Source organism: Salvelinus namaycush, chromosome 5 (assembly GCF_016432855.1).
Source record: "Salvelinus namaycush isolate Seneca chromosome 5, SaNama_1.0, whole genome shotgun sequence".
Lineage (NCBI taxonomy): Eukaryota > Metazoa > Chordata > Actinopteri > Salmoniformes > Salmonidae > Salvelinus > Salvelinus namaycush.
In genome coordinates, this window is record NC_052311.1 from 30,494,823 (window position 1) to 30,520,024 (window position 25,202).

The 25,202-nt window shown below is 43.9% G+C and overlaps 1 protein-coding gene across 1 annotated transcript; it reads right to left on the reverse strand.

The window, feature by feature from the left end:
* Window positions 1–3,370: 3,370 nt before the first annotated feature.
* Window positions 3,371–24,821, reverse strand: LOC120047072 (dedicator of cytokinesis protein 2). The gene is given in 21 exon segments (XM_038992620.1): window positions 3,371–3,509; window positions 6,233–6,333; window positions 6,732–6,821; window positions 6,921–7,018; window positions 9,990–10,170; window positions 10,543–10,646; window positions 10,827–10,899; window positions 11,274–11,372; window positions 12,756–13,006; window positions 13,155–13,231; window positions 13,409–13,484; window positions 13,648–13,783; window positions 13,944–14,025; window positions 14,947–15,104; window positions 17,509–17,644; window positions 19,121–19,269; window positions 19,622–19,711; window positions 19,846–19,908; window positions 20,079–20,119; window positions 20,319–20,402; window positions 24,747–24,821. Coding segments are annotated over 21 exon segments (2,271 nt in total). The 5' UTR covers window positions 24,790–24,821.
* Between the last annotated feature and the right edge of the window lie 381 nt (window positions 24,822–25,202).

Sequence of the window (25,202 nt, forward strand, 5' to 3'; positions counted from 1 at the left end):
GCCGTCCTCAAACAATCGCATGGTATGTTTTCGCTGTAATAGCTACTGTAAACCGGACAGGGCAGTTAGATTAACAAGAATTTAAGCTTTCAACCGATATAAGACACTTATATGTACCTAAATGTTTAATATCCATCATTTTTATGATTATTTATTTGAATTGTGCGCCCTCCAGTTTCACCGGAAGTTGTCGCTAGTGGGACGACTATCCCAAACAGATTTTAAATAGATTTTTATTTGGATTTCATGTAATGGACATACACAAAATAGTCCAAATTGGTGAAGTGAAATGAAAAAAATTTTATATTAAAATTTAAAATTTAAATACGAAAAGTGGTGCGTGCATACATATTCACCCCCTTTGCTATAAGCCCCTAAATAAGATCTGGTTCAACTAATTACCTTCAGAATTCACATAATTAGTTAGATTGCACACAGGTGGACTTTATTTAAGTGTCACATGATCTGTCACAGGATCTCAGTATATATATGCCTGTTCTGAAAGGCCCCAGAGTCTGCAACACCACTAAGCAAGAGGCACCACCAAGCAAGCGGCCCCATGAAGACCAAGGAGCTCTCCAAACAGGTCAGGGACAAAGTTGTGGAGAAGTACAGATCAGGGTTGGGTTATAAAAAAATATCAGAAACTTTGAACATCCCACGGGGCACCATTAAATCCATTATTAAAAAATGGAAAGAATATGGCACCACAACAAACCTGCCAAGAGACAGCTGCCCACCGAAACTCACAGACAAGGAGGGCATTAATCAGAGAGGCAACAAAGAGACCAAAGATAACCCTGAAAGAGCTGCAAAACTCCACAGCGGAGATTGGAGTATCTGCTTTACGGAAGAGTGGCCAGAAAAAAATAAGCAAACATGTTTGGTGTTCGCCAAAGGGCATGTGGGAGACTCCCCAAACATATGGAAGAAGGTTCTCTGGCCAGATGAGACTAAAATGTAGCTTTTTGGCCATCAAGGAAAACGCTATGTCTGGCGCAAACCCAACACCTCTCATCAGACTGGGACAGAGGTTCACCTTCCAGCAGGACAATGACCCTAAGCATACTGCTAAAGCAACACTTGAGTGGTTTAAGGGGAAACATTTAAATGTCTTGGAATTGTCACGCCCTGACCGTAGAGAGCTTTTTATGTCTCTATTTTGGTTTGGTCAGGGAGTGATGTGGGTGGGCATTCTATGTTCCTTTTTCTATGATTTGTATTTCTGTGTGTTTGGCCGGGTGTGGTTCTCAATCAGAGGCAGCTGTCTATCGTTGTCTCTGATTGAGAACCATACTTAGGTTGCCTTTTCCCACCTGTATTTGTGGGTAGTTGTCTGTGTAGTTGCATGTCAGCACTCAGTTATTTATAGCGTCACGTTCGTTTTGTTTTGTTCGTTTGTTTAGTGTTTCATTCGTTAATTAAAAAATAATGTATTCACATCACGCTGCGCCTTGGTCTCCTCTCTTTGACGAACGTGACAGGAATGGCCTAGTCAAAGCCCATAACTCAATCCAATTGAGAATCTGTGGTATGACTTAAAGATTGCTGTACACCATCGGAACCCATCCAACTTGAAGGAGCTGGAGCAGTTATGCCTTGAAGAATGGGCAAAAAACCCAGTGGCTAGATGTGCCAAGCTTATAGACACATACCCCAAGAGAATTGCAGCTGTAATTGTTGGGGGAGGAGGGGTGAATAGTTCAGTTTTTTGTCTTATTTCTTGTTTGTTTCACAATTAAAAAATACCTTGCATCTTCAAAGCTGTAGGCATGTTGTGTAAATCAAATGATACAAACCCCCCCCAAAAATCTATTTTAATTCCAGGTTGTAAAGCAACAAACCAGGAAAAATGCCAAAGGGGGTGAATACTTTCGCAAGCCACTGTAGCTACGCACGCATGCACATACAAACACATACTATAAACAGTATATATTTGAGACTCCACCACAGAAAATCATGACAGACGGATACAGGGTACACACACTGCAATCCTGTGCTAACCCTATCCCAACGACACAACGTACATGTACGCAACAGATATCTCTGAACCCAGTGGCATGTTCCTGTCTGGATCTCTGCACCCTTTGATCCATGCAGGCTCCTGTAGAATAGTGGTAGAGTGGAGTGTACAGTAGAGTAGGCTTCATAATCCTGGGCCTAAAACCCAATGGACCCTATCAGAGAACAGCCTGGGACCAGGAGTTGACCCTAAACCTGCTCACCCTGATAGCTACTGTAACTCTACTGCTACCCATGCACCATTCACCACCATGACACAACAAAATGAATGCGCTACTCACACCAGATGGACAGGAGACGAGGAGAGATGGAGGGAGGGAGAGAGGGAGTAGAGGCCAGAGGGAGATGGATAGCTAAGAAAGAGGCGGTAAGATTAACAATGAGGGATAAATTAGAGGTGTGACTGAGGCCGGTGGAAAGTTAGAGAAGGGAAAGAAAGGTAAAAGCAAGGTTTAAAGAAAGAAGGGATAGGGCAGAGAGAGAGAGAGACATCTAATACATTCTCTACTTATAGAAATCTGAACTATCTGAACTAGGGACTTGAGAAACTTCAGATTCAAACTGATAAATCATTGATGAGTGTAGGATATGAACGGTACTACAGATTAAGCTACTGCAGGACAGTACTGCATGAGCTGCTCTTGAATACTGAGTATCTGTCTAGGCTACCCATATGAGAAGAGTTACGTAGACTTGAAATTCAGAAAGTTTCAACTTTCTTTGAAGTAGTTTGGCAGACCTGAGAGTGAAGAACTGGAGCAATCCATCGTTCTAGCGTCCCTCCAGGGAGAGCAGTGATGAATACATATGCATTGCATATGGTTTCTGAGACAATTTGACAGGCCAACAGATAACCACACACCACACACTTCCCGAAACAAGCAACACAGCCCAAGCCCTTAGAGCCTGTGTTCTGCGACTAGTCTGTCAGGATCAAATGATGTGATGTTATTAATTAATGTTGTTTATGATTATCACATGGAGCAGCCTTCAGAAGAGTTGACGTATCGTACGTCTCTGTGCGGCAGCGTCTCTCTATCGCAGCTGCTCGTTCGGCACTGGGTCCATTTTGTCATTAGCGTTCATTGAGAACGCCACTTCATCATCAACGCTTGTGAGCAACATTAGTGCTGCAATCAGCGTCTTTCAGATCAAGCTGTCTTTGGGAATTAGCGAGGTAATGTACAAGAGCGTAAACAAGAGTGTCCATGTGTGTATGTGTCTTGTGCCTTGTGTGTGTTGTGCGTGTGCGTGTGTGGACTGTGTGTATGCTTTTAAGAGTTAGATTACACTCACACACACACGTACACACACACACACACAAACACACACAAACACACACGCAGACTCACTGGGAGTAGAGCATGCGTGAGCGAACGATGAACTTGAAGATGTACTCCAGGGCTTTGAGGGTGCGGAGGTAGTTTTCACACTGCTCCCCTCGACTGGACACATCCAGATACCTCTTCAACACCGACATCAACTTCCTGAGAGGGGGGGGGGGGGGGGGGGTAAGAGGGAGAGAAAAAAAAGAGGAGACAAATCTTAATTTCAAAGTGTTAATTAAAATGTTCATAACACAAACACACCACAGCACACTGGGCCCAGAGGACGAGGCTTATGTCCCATAGTGTTCCCAAAAATGTGCATGGGCTTGTCGGCTAACTGGATTAAAAACAATCAAAGCCTCTTAAACAATAACAGTCCTTTTATAACGTTTTTTTCCCCAGAAGGATAAAGACTAAAAAAGTCCATAAGTGTAAAATAATCTGAGGATGACATTGGGTGGCCTGGTATTTAGACAACAGAGTTTTATATAACGGCATGGCAAGCACTGGTTAAGCTTCTGTTTTGACCCCTTAGGGAGACATATTGAACCAGCTGATGTAAATTATTACGAGGATGGCACTGTTCTCTACTCAAGTAGCAGCAGTTTGACTTTGACTTTTGAAAAAGCTCAAAACAGCTTTTAACGTCATTGACCAGAATCTGTACGGCCTGTTCTGAATCCCTCTAAAACAAAATAAATGGTATTTTCCAACGCTAAACACTCTGAAAACCCAGCCAGGTCACCTGTCATAAAGTCAGAATTCCGTGTCCATCCATGTCTGAGGACGTCGGGTGATGACGCGAAAACCGACCACTAGGGACAACAGTGAGCAGTGTTACCTTCAAGTAGGTTGTACTGACATGGTTTTCCAAACAAACTCTCACAGTCTCATGTCTGCCTCTGGTGCCAAGGGTTGCATGTTCGAATCCAGCAATAGAAAGTTGTTTTTGAGATGTTTGTTTTAAGCCTATCCCAAACCTTAACCCTTACAAATTCGGAGTTAATGCCTAAACCTAACCTTAAACACTTGAGGTTTGGAACCACTTCGAAATTTGACGATTGAGAAACATGACCGAATGTCTAATTCTGACGTGAGACTGTGAGAGCTTGTTGGTAAACCATGTCATTACTACCTTGGAAGGAAATTCCATAGAGCAAGTCAAAGACGTACAAATATCTGGGAGTTTGGGTGGGTGAGAAGCTGAGCTTCACTAATCATGTTGAGAGCCTGGTAAAGAAGGTCAAGTTAAGAATACGTTTATATTCCCGGCATAAGGCTTGTTTTTCCTCTGAGGCCAGAAAAGAGCTGGTATGGAGTACATTCCTGTCTGTCTTGGACTACAGTGATGTAATTTATATGCAGACCCCAAGCACTACCCTGAAGGCACTTGATTCCGTGTATCATGCAGCTCTTAGGTTTATTACCAACCAAAAGCATCTGACACTCCACTGTGATCTCTAAAGTGCTGTTGGCTGGTCTTCGTTGACTCTACGTAGGCTTAAACGTTGGTCTACTAAGATCTATTAGGCCATTTTGGGAAAACTGCAGATTTATCTCTGTTCTTCTTTGATAAGGTCTTAAAAAGAAATACCAGTCACGGTCTCACTCTTACTGACATTTAACGGTTCCTAAAATCAGATCATGGCAAAAAAGTGTTTTAGCTACTCTGCTCTGTGGTCTTGGAATTCTCTCCAGACCAGCTGGAAACACCAGGGTCTTGTTTAAAAGTTTGGTTGACTCACATGTTACTGAGGAATGCGATTGTCATTAGGACTTGACGCGGTTGTATATATGCTAGACGTTTTTCTATCTATGACGCTTGTATGTTTTTTGTAATTGAATTGTGTGTGTCTCTATGTCAAAACATACACTATAGATTTTTTGTATGGTGTGTCTCTGTCTGTAAGTTGTTACAGTGCGTCTGATATTTGTCTGAAACATTGTTCCCCCCTGCTGCAGTCTTGGTTGGACCAGGTCTCTCTCGAAAAAAAGATTTTATCTTAATGAGACCCACCTGGACAAATAAAGGTTAAATAAAAAGGAGGGAGAATCCTCTGTTTTAACACAGATTGGAGAGCGAGATGGGGGGGACGAGGGACGAGGGCGGGGAGAGAGAGATTGAGAGCATGGAGAGAAACAGAGAGGAGAGGGAGAGGTGGAGTGTGTGATTTTAAGAGCGACAGGGAGAGACGTCAAGAGGGAACGAGAGAGGGATAAAGTGAAAATGAGAGAGAGGGAGTACATATTGCTTTGGCAATGTGTACATTGTTACGTCGTGCCAATGAAGCAATTGAAATCGAATTGAGTAGCAGAGGCGAAGGTAAACCCGGGGGTTTTGGAGTTAAGACTCAGTGAGCCAAGTATAAGTATTCTGGCCAGCCTTGAGTAAAGTACCACAGTCTAGTAATCCACCTTATCCTGGCTTATCCGTCCATTGACTTCTACTGCAAACCTACAGGCACAGGTCCTATGAGCCGTTCTGGCTACTTACTTAATGACCTACAGGCACACAGCATTCACAATGACACACGATTAACGCACTACACCCAACATCAGCACAGCTACTTCAACGGTGACACTTTACCTGAACCCAGCACCCCCGTGAGGCCTACCATCATCTGTAACCATTGTGATAATGATGACATACTGTATATGCACTGTCACTCAACAGTGGAAAATCAATGTGTACGTCATCTCCTGTGGAAATGTCACTATGAGTGTGGCATGATGAGTCATTATCGATAGGCCTTGCTGCTTTACCGCCACAGTCTGACTATCAATGTGAAAGAGGAGTTCAGACACTCCTGAGGCTGCCTCTGAGAGACAGTGAGACTGGCGGACAGGAAGAGGAGGGGTTGGACACAGGAAGTAGTACTGACTTGTAGGCCAGCGTGGCGCTGAAGTGCTGTTTAATGTAGGCCTCCAACACCGTGTTAAAATGCTGGAACTTCCTGTCTGCTATCAGACCAATGATGTAGATCTGAGAGAGAGAGAGAGAGAGAGAGAGAGAGAGAGAGAGAGAGAGAGAGAGAGAGAGAGAGAGAGAGAGAGAGAGAGAGAGAGAGAGAGAGAGAGAGAGAGAGAGAGAGAGAGAGAGAGAGAGAGAGAGAGAGAGAGAGAGAGAGAGAGAGAGAGAGAGAGAGAGAGAGAGAGAGAGAGAGAGAGAGAGAGAGAGATTAATTGATTGATAAGGTGAGAGAGATGTGCCTCACTGGCAAAATGACACACAGACAAGCAGGAAGACATGTTTATTCAGAAGGAGAATGACAGAGCCATAAGGACAGACTGACAGACTGACAGACAGAGAAAAGAACAGGTACAAGAGTGACAGAGAATACCAGACAGAGACAAGAACACACACACACACACCCCACTCACCAGGGCATCGAACACTAGGATGTCATAGTCATCAGTCTGGGAGTGTTCCATCATGATGGTGAACAGAGCATCCAGAGTGTCCTGGAGAAACTGCACAGGGAGGGGAGACGAGTCCATAAGATGACACACACACACACACACACAAACAAACACACACATACACAAATAACACACACGAACGACACACACCTTGACAACCTGCTCTCCGTCGATGATCTTGAGTTTCTCCAGGTTTTCTTTGAGGAGCTCAGGACGAGTCCTCCATTTCAGTAGGCCCAGCAAACCCACTGAGCAGGAGAAAGAAGAAGAGAAAAACATCAATCTATCCATCCACCTACCTGTCATTGATTCACCATAACCCAGCCAGCACACCTGCAACAGTCATTGAATCAATCATTCGTTGTTCTGTGGGGCTCGAAGCCTAATAAACTAAGCACAGGAAGTTCAGTTAGCTGCAGTGGTGTAGTGCTGTTTTGTTTGGTGCCCGGAGCGCCCAAAATTTAAAAAATAATTTCTCAATCAAAGTTTGTACCGACAGAAGTAGCCTATTGTCATTTTAGAAAATGCATAAAATGCATCCTTCAAATGCAATGTCTGCCTACGCCCACACATATTGTCTCAATAAATGTTTCTCATTTTAAAACCCTCAAACACTAAATTGAGCATACCTCATTTCAAAATACGCCATCTGTCAATCGTGGATAATATTAGCCTACTTCTCGTTTTAGCGCTGAAACATCCCAACTGTATATGCATGCCAATAATTTGATCTCAGTTCCATGGGAATATGCATTTAGACCTATCCTGTTGCCTAGTCACTTACCCCAACCTACAGTATAGATCCATACAGTAGCTACCTTAATTACCTCGTACCCCTGCACATCGAGTCGATACTGGTACCTCATGTATATAGCCATGTTATTTTTACTCATTGTGTATTTATTCCTTGAGTTAAAATTGTTTCTATAATATTTAGAGTTTTCTCTCTGCATTGTTGGGAAGGGCCCATAAGTAACGTACGCTAACCCCATTCCGTACAAATGTGCCCAACCGCGACATTCAAACGAGGCTGCAAAAAAAACAATGGGACTGTAGAGACTGTTGACATCAAACTCTGGCGCGTGAACTACGTTTCTATTCAAGCGTTGATTGACATGGTAATGGTCCGATAGTATTGGAGAAAAGTTTAAAAAACGGACCTCCCCGACGCTGTACGTTACATCGTGACGTGTCATGGCGTAACGTACAGCACGCATAAAGCAACTAATTCTGTCTTACAGCCTCTCTCCACCAGGTGTAGCCCTTCTCTCACCGTTTAAAAACAAGAAAGGGACAGGGACAGGGTAAGGGGGGGATACCTAGTAATTTTTTGCGTCATCACTGCAAGCTATCAAGACTCTCAAAAGCCGCTGTTTACTTCTGAAGATCACTTTAGCACCGCCCTAAAAACCCGATTCAAATTCGACACAAACCTTCAAATAGGTATGTAATGACACATTATATAAACTCTTTATCGTGTTTTATTTACATTTTAGAGTAGGTTGATAAGTTGGACAGATCGAGTGAAAAAAGCCGTTTCCCCACACGACAACTCTCCTTCTCACTATCACGCAATAGGTTTAGCTTCCCCACCCGCCATTTAAAAAAATACCCAACGGAGCTCATTGCCTTCTTGAATCATGCAGAGATGGGCATCATGAAGGTCTCGTCATTGATTTTGTTGGAAAGGGGAGAAATTGTGCTTCACAATGGTATTGATATTACAGTTGACCTGGAAGGATTGTGTTTTTTGGTTACTAAAATAAAGTAAATCGTATGGACCAGCACGATGTACAAAAGTGAGTTAGTTCACGTTAAGCATTTCACTGTTAGTCTACACCTGTTTTTTACAAAGCAGGGCTGAACATGGGGCTCCGCTACCACCACCCTTCGTGCCTCAGCACTAGCAATCTCATTCTCTACTGTGCATCTGTTTGGTCAAGGTTGTCACACACCCACACACAGAGTTGACACACAAATAAACGCCACCATGAGCATCATCACTGGAACACTACGATCCACCCTGCTTCTCTGGCTCCCTGTCCTGGCAAACATCCCCCCTTCCACATATCCGGAGACTCGAAACTACCCACAAAACGATTGAAAAAGTCTGCAATGCCCCACACCTACCGCTCCGCGAGGACCTCCTCAACCCACCAAAGATACACCTCCCCGCAAGAAAAGCCAATTTGGAAAGGCTTCAACAAAAATGGACACAAGAATGGGAGTCACTCGACCTGACAAATAAGCACCCAATCAGTACCCCCTCACAACAGCCCCCTGGTTTCAACCTCCCCAGGAAGGAATGGTTCACCCTCAATAGGTTCAGGACTGGCCACGGCCCATGCCTCGCCAGCCTCCACTGATGGGGCATAAAAAGTAAGCCCCCTAAGTGCCTGTGGGGTGGAGCAAACCATCCACCCCATTCTTGAAGTCTTTCATATCCATAAACTCAGCGGAAGCAACCGCTTGGCCTAGGTACTTTGCATTCGCTAAGTAAATAATAGATCTCTAGTGTCTTTCAAAGAGAAGAAAGTTTAGCGACATTGCTAATATAGCTAGCTGCCAAAGTTGAACTAGCTAGCGATATTAGCGATTTGGTTAGCTTGGGCTAGTTTTAACATTTTGTGACATTTATAAGGTATGGTTAACTAAAACAAAGAATTGGCAGATGCTGGTATGACAATATTTTACAGCTTGTTTGTTAATCAAATGTGTTGTTTTTAATTAAAACTGCTCGCTAGGAGAACCTTTCAATGGCCTCCATGTATAAAACTTTTCCCCAGCATGACGCTGTGCGTGTGTGTGTGTCCTTGCGTGCCTGTGTTTGTGTTTAAAAAAATGGTATAAGCACTTGCATCTGGACTGGTGATTAATACTGCAGCACAGTGATCATTACAATGATGGACTGTCTTCCTCACCAACAGCTGTTACACCGCACCTGTATGGCAAGACCATGACTGTGTATGGGGGAAGTGTGTGTGTGTGTGTGTGTGTGTGTGTGTGTGTGTGTGTGTGTGTGTGTGTGTGTGTGTGTGTGTGTGTGTGTGTGTGCGTGTGTGTGTGTAGGACAAAACTATGACATCCCTCTCACATTGTTCTAATCTAGAACATACTCAGTCTGTTCTGAGTCATCCCCCCCACCCCACACACACACACACACACACACACACACACACACACACACACACACACACACACACACACACACACACACACCATTCTGGGTGAGTTTGGTGGAGCAGACGAGGGTTGAGATGGTGAAGCTGTCTCTGGAGCTGACAGACAGGCCTCCTACACTGCTGCGACTCAGTGTCCCCCCCTTTGGAACGTCACCCTGGTTTCGCGTCGAGGGCTGGGGCAGGTACGAGTTCACATCCTCCATCCTCTTACTGTCCCCCTAAGAGAGAGAGGGGGGGGGGAGGGGTGAGTAGAGGCCACAGTTTAGTTTGGAAGTGAGTGAATGAACAGTAATTAATCATCATTCAATTTGGCGCTTAATCAATAATTCCAGTTCATTTGGCAGTGAATCTACAATGACTTAGTTTAGCCTATTCAGTCAGTTGTGAATTTATAATCATTCAGTATCCTTGGTGATTTGGCTATGACTCTGACGTGATTCAATTCTCCAGTTCTTTCAGCTGTGAATCAATAATAATTCAGTTCCCTTGGCTATTTGACTGTGAATCTGTACTGGTTCATTTCTCCATATGAATGTGAGTGGTTTCCGTGGTTCTGTAGTTATGTGAATCAGAGTTGATTCAGTTCTGACCTTGAAGACAACCAGTTCATGAAGTCCGTCCTGCAGCACTGTTCCGTCCGCCTTCATCAGATGAACAAACGCCATGGCAAAGTTCTTCTCACTCTTATCCTTAGCTACAGAAAGAGAGACGACGGGGGGAGACAGACAGACCGAAGAGAATTCATTTAGTAGAGGAACGCAATGACTTTGCCCCCTGTCACATTGCTTTCATCCCTCCAGTCCAATCAGCTCAGTGGTTAAGAAAGTAAGGATGCAATGGGAGGATATGGGAGGCCAGAGTTGGGTGTACTCACACTCCTGAGAGGAGCGGTGTCTGAACATGAAGCGCAGGTGGCTCCTATGCATCTCCTCCAGAGGGATGGCCACCTACAGGACGGAGGACCACATTACATCTCCTGTTATTGCCCTGTGTTTTGCGCAATCATGTGACATGCCTGGATTTGAACCTTTATTTAAAACGTTTTCCTCAAACCTTCCAGTTTCTTTTTATTATCAGATGATCCAGCACTATCATCAGACAATTGCTTTCATTTTTGGTGTAATTATTCTTTCTGGATAAGGCTCAAAATACAGGATGAAATCTTGCAATGTCACATGAATGCACAAAACCAATGCCCTACAATACCACATATTAAACAGACTATGCATAGTGGTATACACAGAGGGCAACAGTTGATCAACATGCACAAGCATACAACAACTAGATAATCAAACACCCACACGCATACACACACACTGACCTTGAATGTCTCCATCCAGCGTGGTTGTTTGACCTGGTAGTAGATGACAGATCTGTACTCATTCAGCGGCCGATCCCCGGCTCCCAGACAGATAGAGTTCTACAGGACAGACAGAACGAGAGACGACAGAAAGTGAGAGATGACAGGAAGAGCGAGACGACAGAAAGAGAGAGACGACAGAAAGAGAGAGACGACAGAAAGAGAGAGACGACAGAAAGAGAGAGACGACAGAAAGAGAGAGACGACAGAAGGAGAGAGACGACAGAAAGAGAGAGACGACAGAAAGAGAGAGACGACAGAAAGAGAGAGATGACAGAAAGAGAGAGACGACAGAAAGAGAGAGACGACAGATAGACGACAGAACGAGAGAGACGACAGAAAGAGAGAGATGACAGAAAGAGAGAGATGACAGAAAGAGAGAGGACAGAAAGAGAGAGATGACAGAAAGAGAGGCGACAGAAAGAGAGGCGACAGAAAGAGAGAGATGACAGAAAGAGAGAGACGACAGAAAGAGAGAGACGACAGAAAGAGAGAGACGACAGAAAGAGAGAGACGACAGAAAGAGAGAGGCGACAGATAGACGACAGAACGAGAGAGACGACAGAAAGAGAGAGGCGACAGAAAGAGAGAGATGACAGAAAGAGAGAGGCGACAGAAAGAGAGAGGCGACAGAAAGAGAGGCGACAGAAAGAGAGAGACGACAGAAAGAGAGAGACGACAGAAAGAGAGAGACGACAGAAAGAGAGAGGCGACAGAAAGAGAGAGACAACAGGAAGAGAGAGACGACAGAAAGAGACAGACGACAGAAAGAGACAGACGACAGAAAGAGACAGACGACAGAAAGAGAGAGACGACAGAAAGAGAGAGACGACAGAAAGAGAGAGACGCCAGGAAGAGAGAGACGACAGAAAGAGAGAGACGACAGAAAGAGAGAGACGACAGAAAGAGAGAGACGACAGAAAGAGAGAGACGACAGAAAGAGAGAGACAACAGGAAGAGAGAGACGACAGAAAGAGACAGACAACAGAAAGCGAGATACGACAGAAAGAGAGAGATGACAGAAAGAGAGAGACGACAGAAAGAGAGAGACGCCAGAAAGAGAGACGCCAGAAAGAGAGAGACGACAGGAAGAGAGAGACAACAGGAAGAGAGAGACGACAAATAGAGAGAGATGACAGAAAGAGAGAGACGACAGGAGAGAGACGACAGAAAGAGAGATGACAGAAAGAGAGATGACAGAAAGAGAGATGACAATCAATTCAACCAACTCCCGTCCACCTAGATACATCCAACCCAACAACCCTAAACAGTAGATGACATATGAAATACAAAGTATGATACAGTGCTGAAACAGTATCCCTTCTTGGCTACTTCCAGATGGCCTTGGCTGTAATATTGTTATGTTCTATTTGTGTGACAGAGTTTTTATATTTGGTGTGACACACACACACACACACACACACCGTGTCCTCCCCAACTCACCGGCACGGCCTTGCCCTCCTCATCACACACCATCATGATGACCTCCATGTTCTTCTGGGTGGTCTTGTTGTACTTGTCAAAGTCCCCGGTCCACAGAGTCAAGTAGATGTCGTTCCGGATGTCCCCCGGCATGATGATCTCTGGGAATCCCAGTTTACGGGCCACCACCGTGCTGCGGTCCACCAGGTGGGGGTACTCCTTACGGATCTGGACGATGTCGCCGACCAGGGCCTTCATCGTCACCCACAGACCTGGAGGAAGGAAGGGGGTAAGCGTTGATAACAAAGTCATTGGAATAGTGTGAAGAGTCCATTCAGTAATAGTACTGTGATAACGACAGCCAGTAGAGACATCAGCCATGAAGTGGTCGTTTGGGCTACTCTGTGGGGTGTGTGCTACCTTGTCCTCCACTGTCTCCTCGCGATGCTGTCACCTTGTTCAGCAGGGAGTGGAGGAAGTCATTCTCTGCCACAACCCTGTAAACACACACACACACACACACAAACATTTCAACTACATACTCCCCCCCCCCCCCGAAAAAAATGGGGGGATTTTCTTTCTCCAAACTAACAACATTTCAACTACATTACAATGACTAAACGAGGTAGGGATGGAGGGAGAGAGGCAGACAGGGAGAAGGAGGCAGGACTCACGGAACGAACGGGATGAAATACTGCTTCTCCTCGTCACACTCTATCTTTCCTTTGATGATGTCACTGATGTCCATCACTGCGGAGAAGAAGAAAAGAATTGCCTTTTTTACATTTTCTGGGATCCACCTAGTAAAAAAATAGGCATGTACTGTACGTCAAGCCATGACCACTATCAGTGGACCCCAATTCAAAATCGTGTTAACACTGCCCACTACCCTATGCCATACACTAGTACCTACCTGCCACTCCAAAGGGCCTGCGGAGGCCCTGGGTACACTTCTTGGTGCTAGTCTCTTTCAGTTCCATACGACCCACTCTCACTATCTGACAGATCAGGTAGATCTTCTCTCTGTTCAAATCCTTATTACCCAGGTCCTGGAGGGGTATGAGGGAGGAGAAATTGAAATATCAATGGGGTCCCGAGGCAAAACCAGTTGAGAACCACTGACCTAAACGACACGACGGTGGCTACCTCAGTAACTTGGGATTCGGAAATCATTTCGGCATCAAACAGTGCTCCCTAGTGGTGACTTACTGTAAAGACAACCTTCAGGTTGTTCAGCATGTCAACGTCTTTAGGGAAACCTTTACTGGTCCAACGGATCAGGTAGTTCTCACTGGAGGGGGGGGGGGGGGGGGGGGGGGTATGGAAAGGGTTAACAGAACATGTCTTATAAACACATAATAAACCCTCAATAAGAATCTAAATGCATTGAATGCACATGTTAACAATTTTTGGGGGACATAAACAAAAATAATTGGTAATCCATTGCTTTCAGCTCGTCCAAAAAAACGTTTCTCCTAAATATAACTTTTCTTGTCCAGCAGAGACTGACGGTGACTTCCCTATCAATCTGCTCTACATGTACATTGGGGAAATGTTGCCGAGCCATCCAAAGCCCACACCTTCCAAAAATATCCCTGTCACAGTTTGACAGACACTGTGGGCATGATGGAGAATGTCACATCCCAGCTGTAATACTCTGGTCTGGGTGAGAAAGGAGGGAGAGGAGTATAGATCGGTCTGTTTGACAGTGATAGACAGCTATCACCATTAGCTGTTAGTCAAGCTCTGCTCCTCTATATGTTCTGCATTACTATGTTCATAATTAAATAGTATGTACAGGATGTAAGACTGCAACCATATTGAGAACAGGGTGACATGGGAACAAGAGGAGGAGAGGAAGAGAAAAGTAGTGAGAATGAGAGAGGCAGGTACCCATCATCATCATCACTGGTGTCAGTCAAACTCTGCCTTTCTATGTGCAGTGTTCTATGTGCAGCGTTCTATGTGCAGCGTTCTATGTCAAGTGCTACGCTACAGTACAGCACAGCACCGTACAGTGCAGCAGAGTACACCACAGTACAGTACAGCACAGTACAGGAATAAAAACATGTGGAAAGTGGGGTAAGAGGAGAAAGAGAACGGGAGAGAGAGAGAGGAGAGAGAAATAAATAGAGGCAGAGGGAGGAAGGGTGACCGAAGCACAAGATAGATGTAAAAAGAGAACTGGATAGAGGGATGTTTAGATAGAGACCTGATGATGGTCTGTTTGTTGGGGTCGTATAGGGACATGAAGAGTTCAGAATCCTCTCCGATCCGACAGACGAAGTTCCGGACGAAGACATAGAGGCTGTGAGTGGGAGAGGACTGGATCCGGGCCGAGATTACCGAGTGGCCCGTCTGAACGTTGGACTACAGAAGAGAGAGAGAGAGAGAGAGAGAGAGAGAGAGAGAGAGAGAGAGAGAGAGAGAGAGAGAGAGAGACAGGGTGAGAGAGATACTTAAATGTAAGGGGCTTGTTGACTATGCCTATACTCTTGGATATCAAATATGGTGCCTGGCCAATGTCTTCTTTGTATTCTCTTTATCGCTACTTTCTCAACTCTCTCAATCTTACTTCATCCACACTTTTCTCCCAATCTCTGTAACTCCACCTCTTCAACCCTGTCCCCACTTTCCCTTATTCTCGGTCTTTATTTCTCTCTTACTCTCTGGGCTCTATTTTCGGCTATGGCTAAGGAGGCGCACGTGTCAAATGCACGTTAGTTTGTAATTTCGTAATGTAAAAACGGGTGCACATGCATTTTCCAGCTCTAACGCCAGGTTTGGCAATTTACCTGTCTAACATCAGCTCCCTTGTGCTGAGGTGGGAGGGGTGGCAATATTTGAGGTGTGTCCTTAAAAACATGCGCAAGCCACCATTTTATGCAGCGCTAATTGGACGTTTTTAGATCCACAAAAAACAGGACGTAACCGTAACCCAGTTGATAATGGCATGGATTTTGAGAGCGGAAACGCAGCCTATCTAGCCATGACGCACAGTGCCCATGGAAGAGAGATGTGCATTTTGTGAAGGTGAATATCATATTTAGAACCATAAAAAACGATTGGTTTCCCCCCCATTTTATTTAATTTGATTAAAAACCAAGCGTAGCCTACCCTCCCCTTAATCAAGGCGGGTTTAGCGGCATCGCATACAGTAGGTGTGTCTTTTTTTATCCATGTCCATTAGCCAAGTAGCCTAAGACTAATGGGGTTTAAAATGGCCTACTGAGAATGTTTTGAAATATTTTAGAGGTTTTTGCCCTCATACTTTTCCCTTATTCACAATCCACATACCTGTATACTTCACTTCGATTGTTCAAGTAGGTTATTCATCCCCATGTTCGATGAGTGCCCCTTGTCCGATTATCGAAGACGCGCTCCTATTCAGTCATTCTATAATGCCATATCAACGGCAGATTTTTTTTAGAATCAGCCTTGCACATTGGCAACGATACAATTGATAGGAGCCTAGAATTTTGTATAGACGTGCGAATGTTATGCGTAAAGACATTTAGGCCCCACAGTGCCATGGAACGAGAGAAGCGATTTATGGCATCATGTTTCCGACCGGATCCTATTTAGAAATATTGTTGTTGGTTTAAAAAATATTGACTGTTTTTTGTTTAAAAAACCAAACGTATTAAAAAATATTATTTGTTCATGTCATGGCTCGAATGCAATGCAATCTGGAGAAGTGCAAATATGATCCGTAAAATGGTTCCATGTTTAAAAAACATTACATTTGCGAGCAGTATAAAGGTGAGTGGACATTCCCCCTTTCTCTTTATATTGGATCTTTATCTAGCTCCTGTGAAAAGTTTGGATCGTGTAAAACTCTCCATGAACTAATTTCCATAGTCCATATTCCAAGTTGTCTTCTCTGTACTATACGCCCACGGGGAGCAATTATGGCCTGTAACTGTTTTTCAGACGTACAGATGTAGGATCTTCATTTGATCACCCTGTTGCAATGCAGGAAATATAAAACTTTTTAGGTAAAAAAGGCTTCTGAAGTTTGTCATTTCTACTTTGAAATTTCAGACTTGATTGTCCCTTACGAAAAATGTATCAACCCCTACACAAATGTCCATTAATCATAATCCACATAATCATTTACATTTCTAGTTGCTTCAGGATTATTTTCCTGCTGTAGCAAACTGGCTCAAAATGAGATCCTACATCTGTAGCCTATTTAAAACAAGTAGTTGTTTCGTTTTTATTAGAAATCGATTAGAATGATCAGTCTTTTTAGGCCTTATCAATAGCGTAGCGAATTTAATCTTCATGCTTATTGACTATGGTTGGCATGTCCAGACTGCAATTTACAGTAGGCCTAGCCTCTGTATCAGTGCAAATGCTATAATCTATGTTTAAGAATGTATTTTCATATTGAAGAAGTGAAATTAGAACAATGCGAACTGCAAATATATTCATCATATTTAGTAAATATGGTGCAGGCTATTTAACGAACTAGGCTATAATAGACTAACATTCAAATTGGAGTTGATGACAATGCAATACATTAAAAAAAAGAAATACCCAACTTGAAGCAACCATATACTTAGCCATGGGGCATGTTCTGATTGCCCAGTGAGGGTCCAAGCCTCAACTCACCAACAACTTGTTTTTTCATCAAAACACAGCCCTTTCATGCCACCACCAGCTACTGCGCCCATAATTCCAGTTGTGAAAATAGCTAAAATATTTCTAACAGCCCCTTGAAACTATAGCGCTAAGATGTATCATTGTGATAGGTTTGTAAAAACCTGACCTGTTCCTCTTTGATGCGTTCGTTGATCTTGGTGGTGGCATCTTGGTGGGCTCGGAACAGGCTGATCACACTGGCGTTCTCTGGGTCCAGCATGTTCCCATTCACATCCCGCACCACCAGGTCCAACTCCAAGATCCTGGAGGGGACAGGGAGGAGGAAGGAAGAGGAGGAAGAAGAAGGAGGAGGTGGAGGAGGTAGGAGGAGGAGGAAGAAGGAGGAGAAGGAGCAGATGGAGGAAGAGAAATGTTTATCTCTCAGACAGATGCAGAGATGGAATTTTCCCAAAGGAGAATAATCTATTTTAGTGATAATGTACACTCTTAGAAGTGAAGGTGCCTGGAATAACATTTTGGGTTGCCACACAGGCGGAACCTTTCCAGTTGAGAAAGATTCCTTGAGGAACCCCTCAGAAAAACCTTTCTGTGATGGAAGGGGTTCAGTTATGAACCTTTTAAATAATATATTGTCAAGGTGACAGCCTATCAGATTGGATGCATGGTTTATTGGAAGTATGGCTTTTCAGATATTTATTTTTGGTCACCTGTAAATGTAATTCCTCTTCAAGTTTGTACACTGCAAATTAAAATGTTCCTTGAATACTTATGCATATTACATATAATATTAATAATATTAACGATGCTGATTACATACAGTAATAAAGTGGTAACTATTTCAACTTTGGGATTTGCACAGGCTCTTGAGGAACTCACACACCTCTATTGCATAATCTGCCTACGGCCATAATCAGTTTAATATCGAATTATTAGTGTGCATGTAAACATAGTCAATGAGGGTAACAGTCATGTAAACGCCATACTCTGCTTATCTTAATCGGCATTAAGGTCAAAATCGAAGTAATCATATGCCGATTAAAACCACTGGTTTTCGGAGCAATCTTTCAAGTGATTAACATGTAGACATCTTAGGCGGCGTTCCAGCCGTGTATTTGATCATGTGCTAGCACCAGCCGAGCGAGCCTCCCTCTTTAGTGTGAGTGAAGTGTGTTCGGAACAACTGAATGTACTCTTCTTAGAAGTAGTTTTCAAATACAAATGTCATATGTCCGAACTCAGAATCAAATATACTTTGCAAAAATCGCGTGTTCGCTGTGATAGAGCGTTTATTTTGATTTGTCACTTTTCTGCATTTATCAGAGGGCCAATCAGGTAGCCTGATTTCAGATGTGTCCATGGAAACAGAATTATTAGGGAAATCGTTCTTCTTGCAAAGCATGTCAATGTTTAAATCAAACTATTATTTTAATCTGACTATCAACAATAATTGCATTAACTGCCCTCACTGAAGCTACTCAGTGTTCAACCTTAACATGTGACGACAATACAACAGAACAGAAGAACAGGAATTACATTTACTCTAACGGGTGGCCAAAAATATATATATCTTAAAGCCACGCCCCTACCAAGCCATGCCTCCTTTGCTGAGGAACCCATTGCTACAATGAACCATTAAATGTTCTTCCAAGAACCCCCTCAACTAACCGAAGGTGAAAATATTATCCATTGAATAGTAATGGTTCCTTGAGGAACTCCAGGGTTTCTCGAGTCACCACTCATTCTAAGAGTGTAGTTCTGTTAGAGTCTACGGGCCATACTTGTTGCCATAGTCAATTTTGGAGGTGACTTTCTGTTTGAGCTCCTTGAACTCGTCGCTAGGCAATGTGCCAGACAGGAGCTGCGAACGCCATTCCATCAGATCCCACATCAGCCGTTGGACCTGCACCACACGCTTCTTCTTATTGGCCTACACACAGAGACAAATGGTTACACACACACACACACACCATGCACACACAGATGCACACACACTCGTACAGATGTGGGATCTTAATTTGATCACTCTTTAGTTACTGCAAATGTTCCTGCACAACAGGAAATGCAAACTTGTAGTGGTTAAAACAGCTTCTAAAGTTTGTCATTTCCACTTCAAAATGTCAGACTATGTCAAACTAATGTCAGAATAATTTAAATGTCCTGTTGCTGCAGGATTATTTTCCTGCTGGAGCGAACTGGCTCAAATTAAGATCCTTCATCTGTACATGTGCACGTACACACACACACACACACACACACACAAAAAGTGTTGGGGTGTTTACCACGTAGAGTTGTTTCCAGATGCTTCCCCACTCCCTCAGAGTGGTGGTCACCTCCTTCACTAGGGGCATCTCTGCTGACAACACCACCTCCTGGTCCCTGTGGAATTAATACCATATATTACTGACACACACACGCACGCACGCACGCACACACACCACACACACACGCACGCACGCACGCACACACACCACACACACACACACACACACACCCACACACACACCACTCACCCTTGCTTTTCAATGATGACCTTCCTCAGCTGCACTATGCTGGCCGGGAACGCTCCCTGTGAAGATAAGGGGGGAGAGAGGTAGAGAGCGGGGAGAAAGGACAGACATAAAGAGTGAGGGAGAGAGTACATAGTACAAATCCTATTTGCTCACTTCCTCACCAAAATAACATGCACTTTCGCCCAACGCATCTATCCTGTCTTAACCTGTCCGGCTGTTGTCTTACCTGTCGATCCTTGTTCCTGACTAGGTAGCCTTTATACCAGCCTGCAACCAGGGAACAAAGGGCACAGTCACAGCATATACACATATCACATCCAGTCACAGCACACACACCTACACACACTGTAAAACGGTCTTAGTAGTAATCAGCTAAAAGAATGACATCCAGACCCAGGCATTATTCCCAGTTTACGTCACACATTACTCCCAGTCAAACCACAACATTCCCGGTCATCTCCCTCACCATCGCAGGTCTCCTGGATGTGGACTGTGTCCCCAACCTCCAGAGACAGCTGCTTCACCCCAAGGCCAATGAAATTCCATGTTACTAGGGGAGACACAGAGAGATGGCCAATGAATGTCACATCAGTAAGAGAGAGGGTCACAACGTATGCTGTTGAGAGACCCTAGAATAGAGAAACCTAACCGAAACGAACCATTAGCTTTTGTTTGCCACACTTTAAACCCAACAAAAACCATCAACGTTCCTTGTTCGGGGGAGGGAGGGTATGTTCGATTTTTGTTTTGCTTGTTGGCGAACAAGCGTATACGCTGACTGTACAAAACATTAAGAACACCTGCTCATTCCATGACATAGACTGACCAGGTGAATCCAGGTGAAAGCTATGATCCTTTATTGATGTCACTTGTTAAATCCACTTCAATCAGTGTAGATGAAGGGGATTACAGGTTAAAGGAGGATTTTTAAGCCTTGAGACAACTGAGACATGGATTGTGTATGTGTGTCATTCAGAGAGTGAATGGGCAAGATAAAAGACTTAAGTGCCTTTGAACGGGGTATGGTAGTAAATGCCGAGACCTGCAACGCTGCTGAGTTTTTCACGCTCAACAGTTCCCTGTGTGTATAAAGAATGGTCCAACACCCAAAGGACATCCAGCCAACTTGACACAACTGTGGAAAACGTTGGAGTCAACCCCGAAGCATCCCCGTGGAACACTTTTGAAACTTTGTAGAGTCCATGCCCTGACAAATTGAGGCTGTTCTGAGGGCAAAAGGGGGATTGCAACTCAATATTAGGAAGGTAGTCAGTGGATACATAGAAAGTGGATTAGAAATTATGTAAGTAATGTCATTTGATAGACTCCAATTCTATCTGCAAATTTCGTAGTTGATCTATCCCACCCCACCTCCTCCTCATCCCCCTCTTCTTCCTTCTCCTGCCATCCTAGGGGCACCCTGCTGGCAGCTGTCTGTCTGCACTGCTACACACACACACACATATATACTGTATACTGTAACTGTTCGGGGCACATCGATAGTGACATGTTTTCGCAACAGAACACATTTCACTAAACTGTTGACAGCCCCTCTGCCCCCCTCGAGATAGGAATAAAGGAGAGCGAGGAGGAGAAGGAAACGCACGGTGGTGAGATATTCTGTATAGCTAAAGGTCATGTGTCACCCAGTTAATTATGCACATTCCCTATTACTAAGCTAATCAAAATCAAATACAAATTCACTATAATTGTAGGCGAACTGTAAGCCGCCCTTCACAATCGATGAATCAACAGCATCACCCAGGGCTATATGTTCTCTCCCAGACTTGTGGGTAGACATTTTGGAGTGTAGCATCAAGCAACCAGTCCACCCAGTATGCATAATAATGCAGTCCACACTCAAAGGCGATTACTCAAATGTGTTTCATTTGGGAGTATACCAATTATGTACGAAAGGCATCTTTAGTCGGTTTTCTGTTTTTTCTGCCACGTGTCGTATGCATAAGCTCTAAAATACATATGGGTGTTTTGAATGAATCATCACCTTAGAAAGAAAGCTCTGTCCGCTTCACTGCGTTAGGCTTTGAAGCAACATCCACAAAGAACTTGTTTTACACTCAATATTTAAGAAGGTGTTCCTAATGTTTGGTATACTCAGTGTATAAATGCTTGTTCAGATTACATAAAGAAAAAAGGATACATGTTGGTGCGACTATGTCAAGAATTGTGTGCCTTCTTTAATATGTCCAATAACAATAGTTATACCGGCCCCAAAAACGTTCTTGTTCATCAGTGATAACATGGTTGTACACTGTCTTCCATTGTTCTGGTGTTTTACAGGTCTGTGTACACATGATGCTAGAAATGGAAACCTACTCACGCCACTGTGCTGCTGCTCTATTTGTGACACCCAGAAACCTCATGTTACTTCCTCCCTTCTACACTTCCTGTGTTTTCAATCTAACATGAAAGAAGATTTAGCCATTTTAGAATCCATTGCCCTGGGATGTAGAGAAAATGTTGCAGTTTTAAAGCAAGTTTGCTGCACTTCTACACATTTCGTCATGGGACGGAGACTATAGGGCTGTGGCGGTCACGACATTCTGTCAGCTGGTAATTGTTGTGCAAATGCTGCCGGTCTCACGGTAATTGACTGTTAATGAACCTAAACATGTTTAGCATGTTTAGGTTTCCACGCATACAGGCTTCCGGGCTTAGGTTTCCAGGCTTCCATGTTTAGAGGCTTCCATGTTTAGGTTTCCACGCATACAGGCTTCCAGGCTTCCACGCATACAAGCTGCTGATGCAAGCCTTCGGGGAAGAAAAGTTGAATAAATCCATTTAATATAGCCTACACCATCACAATAACATGAATTATTGATTTAGTTGTGATAGGACTATAAACCTGGGAATGTCTTAGATTCAAACATATGGACTGCGTGATGTGACTTTATACTGAGGGTTTGGAAAAAAGATGCAAGACAGGCATGCACTCTGATCCTTGCGCTTCCAGCGGAGAGAGAGACAATTGCATTACTGCTCTGCGCTCTTAGAAAAACAGGTGCTATCTAGAACTTAAAAGGGTTTTTCAGCTATCCCAATAGGATAACCCTTTTGAAGAACATCTTCTGGTTCCAGGTAGAACCCTTTTGAGTTCCATGTAGAACCCTTGCCAGAGAGGATTCTACATGGAACCAAAAAGAGTTCTACCTGGAATCAAAAAGAGTTCTACCCGGAACCAGAAAGGGTTCTCCTATGGGGACAGCCGAAGAACCCTTTTGGAATCCTTTTTTCTACGAGTGATCTTGTATACCAAGCAAGTTATGGTATATCTAATCAATGGAAGATGACAAAATGAAAAGTGAACTGTGTAAGAAAGGCTACAACGACCAAAAACTGCTATTTAGGCTATAATCTGAATGGAGTTGTTGTTATGTGTAGGATGGTGAGAAGCGCAGTAATGTAGTTAGCTAGTTTCTCTCAGTGTGATGCAGTCAAGACAGGTACTATGTAATCGGATGGAATAATAAATAACTAGCAAGTAGTTAGTCTGGCATGAGTTAACAGCGGTTGCAGTTTCTCCCACTGTGCCTGCTCCAGTGTTCTGTCTTACACACACATTCACACACACACACTGCACAGCCTCCACCTCCCCATAGCCTACATCTTCTCGCTCTGTGCCTCTCTCTCTCTCCCTTTTCTCCATAGCTCCAAAGTAGCAAAACAATTGGCTTTTCTGCTGCTTCCCTCACTCGGATCGGACCGGGTCCATAAGGTGACGGGTCTGGTTGTCCTTTAGGTACTTTCGGAACGAGTTAAAACTGTTTATTTATACATATTGGGTCCGGGGCTTTCGCGTGTCCATTTTGGAACAGGACCTGTAACTCCCATCACCATTTGTCCTCATTGTTCAGATTATTCAAATTCAATCAGGAAATGTTTAGAGAGTGATTAGAGGGACAATAGAGTGCTGAGTACCAGGCCATCAGCGAGGGCCGTTATCAAGTTTGCTAGGCTACCCATCAGCTCCATTAATTTACGCAGTTTGGGATGGGATTACATTGAACAATGGTCACCGGGAATTGGACTGCGGGTCATGACTCATGACTGCCAGCGTGGAGGTAATAAGGTTACCATGACAGCCCTAGGCGGAGAGACGATTTTGCAATTTTTACACTAATTTCATGCAATTCTACTAATTTTTCCTTGGGGTGGAGAGAAATGTTCGACTAACAAAATCAACGGGGGTGCTTCAGTCTGTAATTCGACCATGATTTCTACACGTTTAGACTAACTAACCATTTTTTTTTTGGAACTCATTCGGGGTCTCAATTTACTGTTGAGAGTTAGAATAGTAGAATACACAAGGTGAAAGGAAAAACATTTGGTTGTGCATCAGCAGTTGTATACTATTCTAACTCTCAACAGTAAGTTGAGACCCCGACTGAGTTCCTAAAAATCAAAAGGGGTGCGTGTAGCCCGCGGGGCCCATCACTGTTCTAATGCATTGTAGAACTACTGCAACAAATACAAACCCTGCTCTGACTATCAATATGTTTATGTTTATGAAAAGTGACAGTGATAGAATCAGTCTTTCTGATTAGGAAACATGCCAGGGTTGAGACAGAGCAACTGCTATCATGTGTGTCAAGTGATTCCTGACAGTCATGTCACAAAGTCACTTGTGATGCAGCCATTGACACACTCTGAGCAGCCATTTTGTTTCTATCAGGTCTATCAGCGATCTCTACCTCATCTCTCTCTATCAAGTCTGTGCAGACAGTCAGAATGTTAGTCAGTTACCTGAGGTCTGCCCACTTCCTGTCAAGGAGGAAGTGAGGGCGATCGGAGATCACCCTCTGCAAGCAAGCAAAACACACACAAACACTTACACACACACTTAGGACTGCACAGGTGCGTGTGGGTTACTTACCTATGCCATATCGCTCCGTTGTGGTCGTCATCCAAGGAGCCATGACTGCCTTTCTTTTCTCTCTCTCCACCTCTCTCCCGTACTCTCTTTCTTTGGGTGTCTGAGATACGTTTTCGGCTCTACCTCTCACTTCTGCGTTTTTCTTGTCTGTATGTGAAAGCAGATAACTCCTCCCCCTCTCCCCTTCCTTCCTCTTCACTTTCTCTTCTCTTGCTCTCTTCGCAGCTGTCGTGAGATAACCGTCTCAGTAGTTGTTTATGTAGAGGCCTGTTCACTAACTGTAGCTCTCTATGTGACCTCACTCTTAGATAAAAGGGTCCCAAAAGGTTATTCGGCTGTCCCTACAGGAGAGCCCTTTTTGATTCCAGGTAGAACCCTTTTTGATTCCAGGTACTCTTTTTGCCCATTGTGTAGAGGGTTCTATCTGGAACCAAACGGGTTCTGCCTGGAACCAAA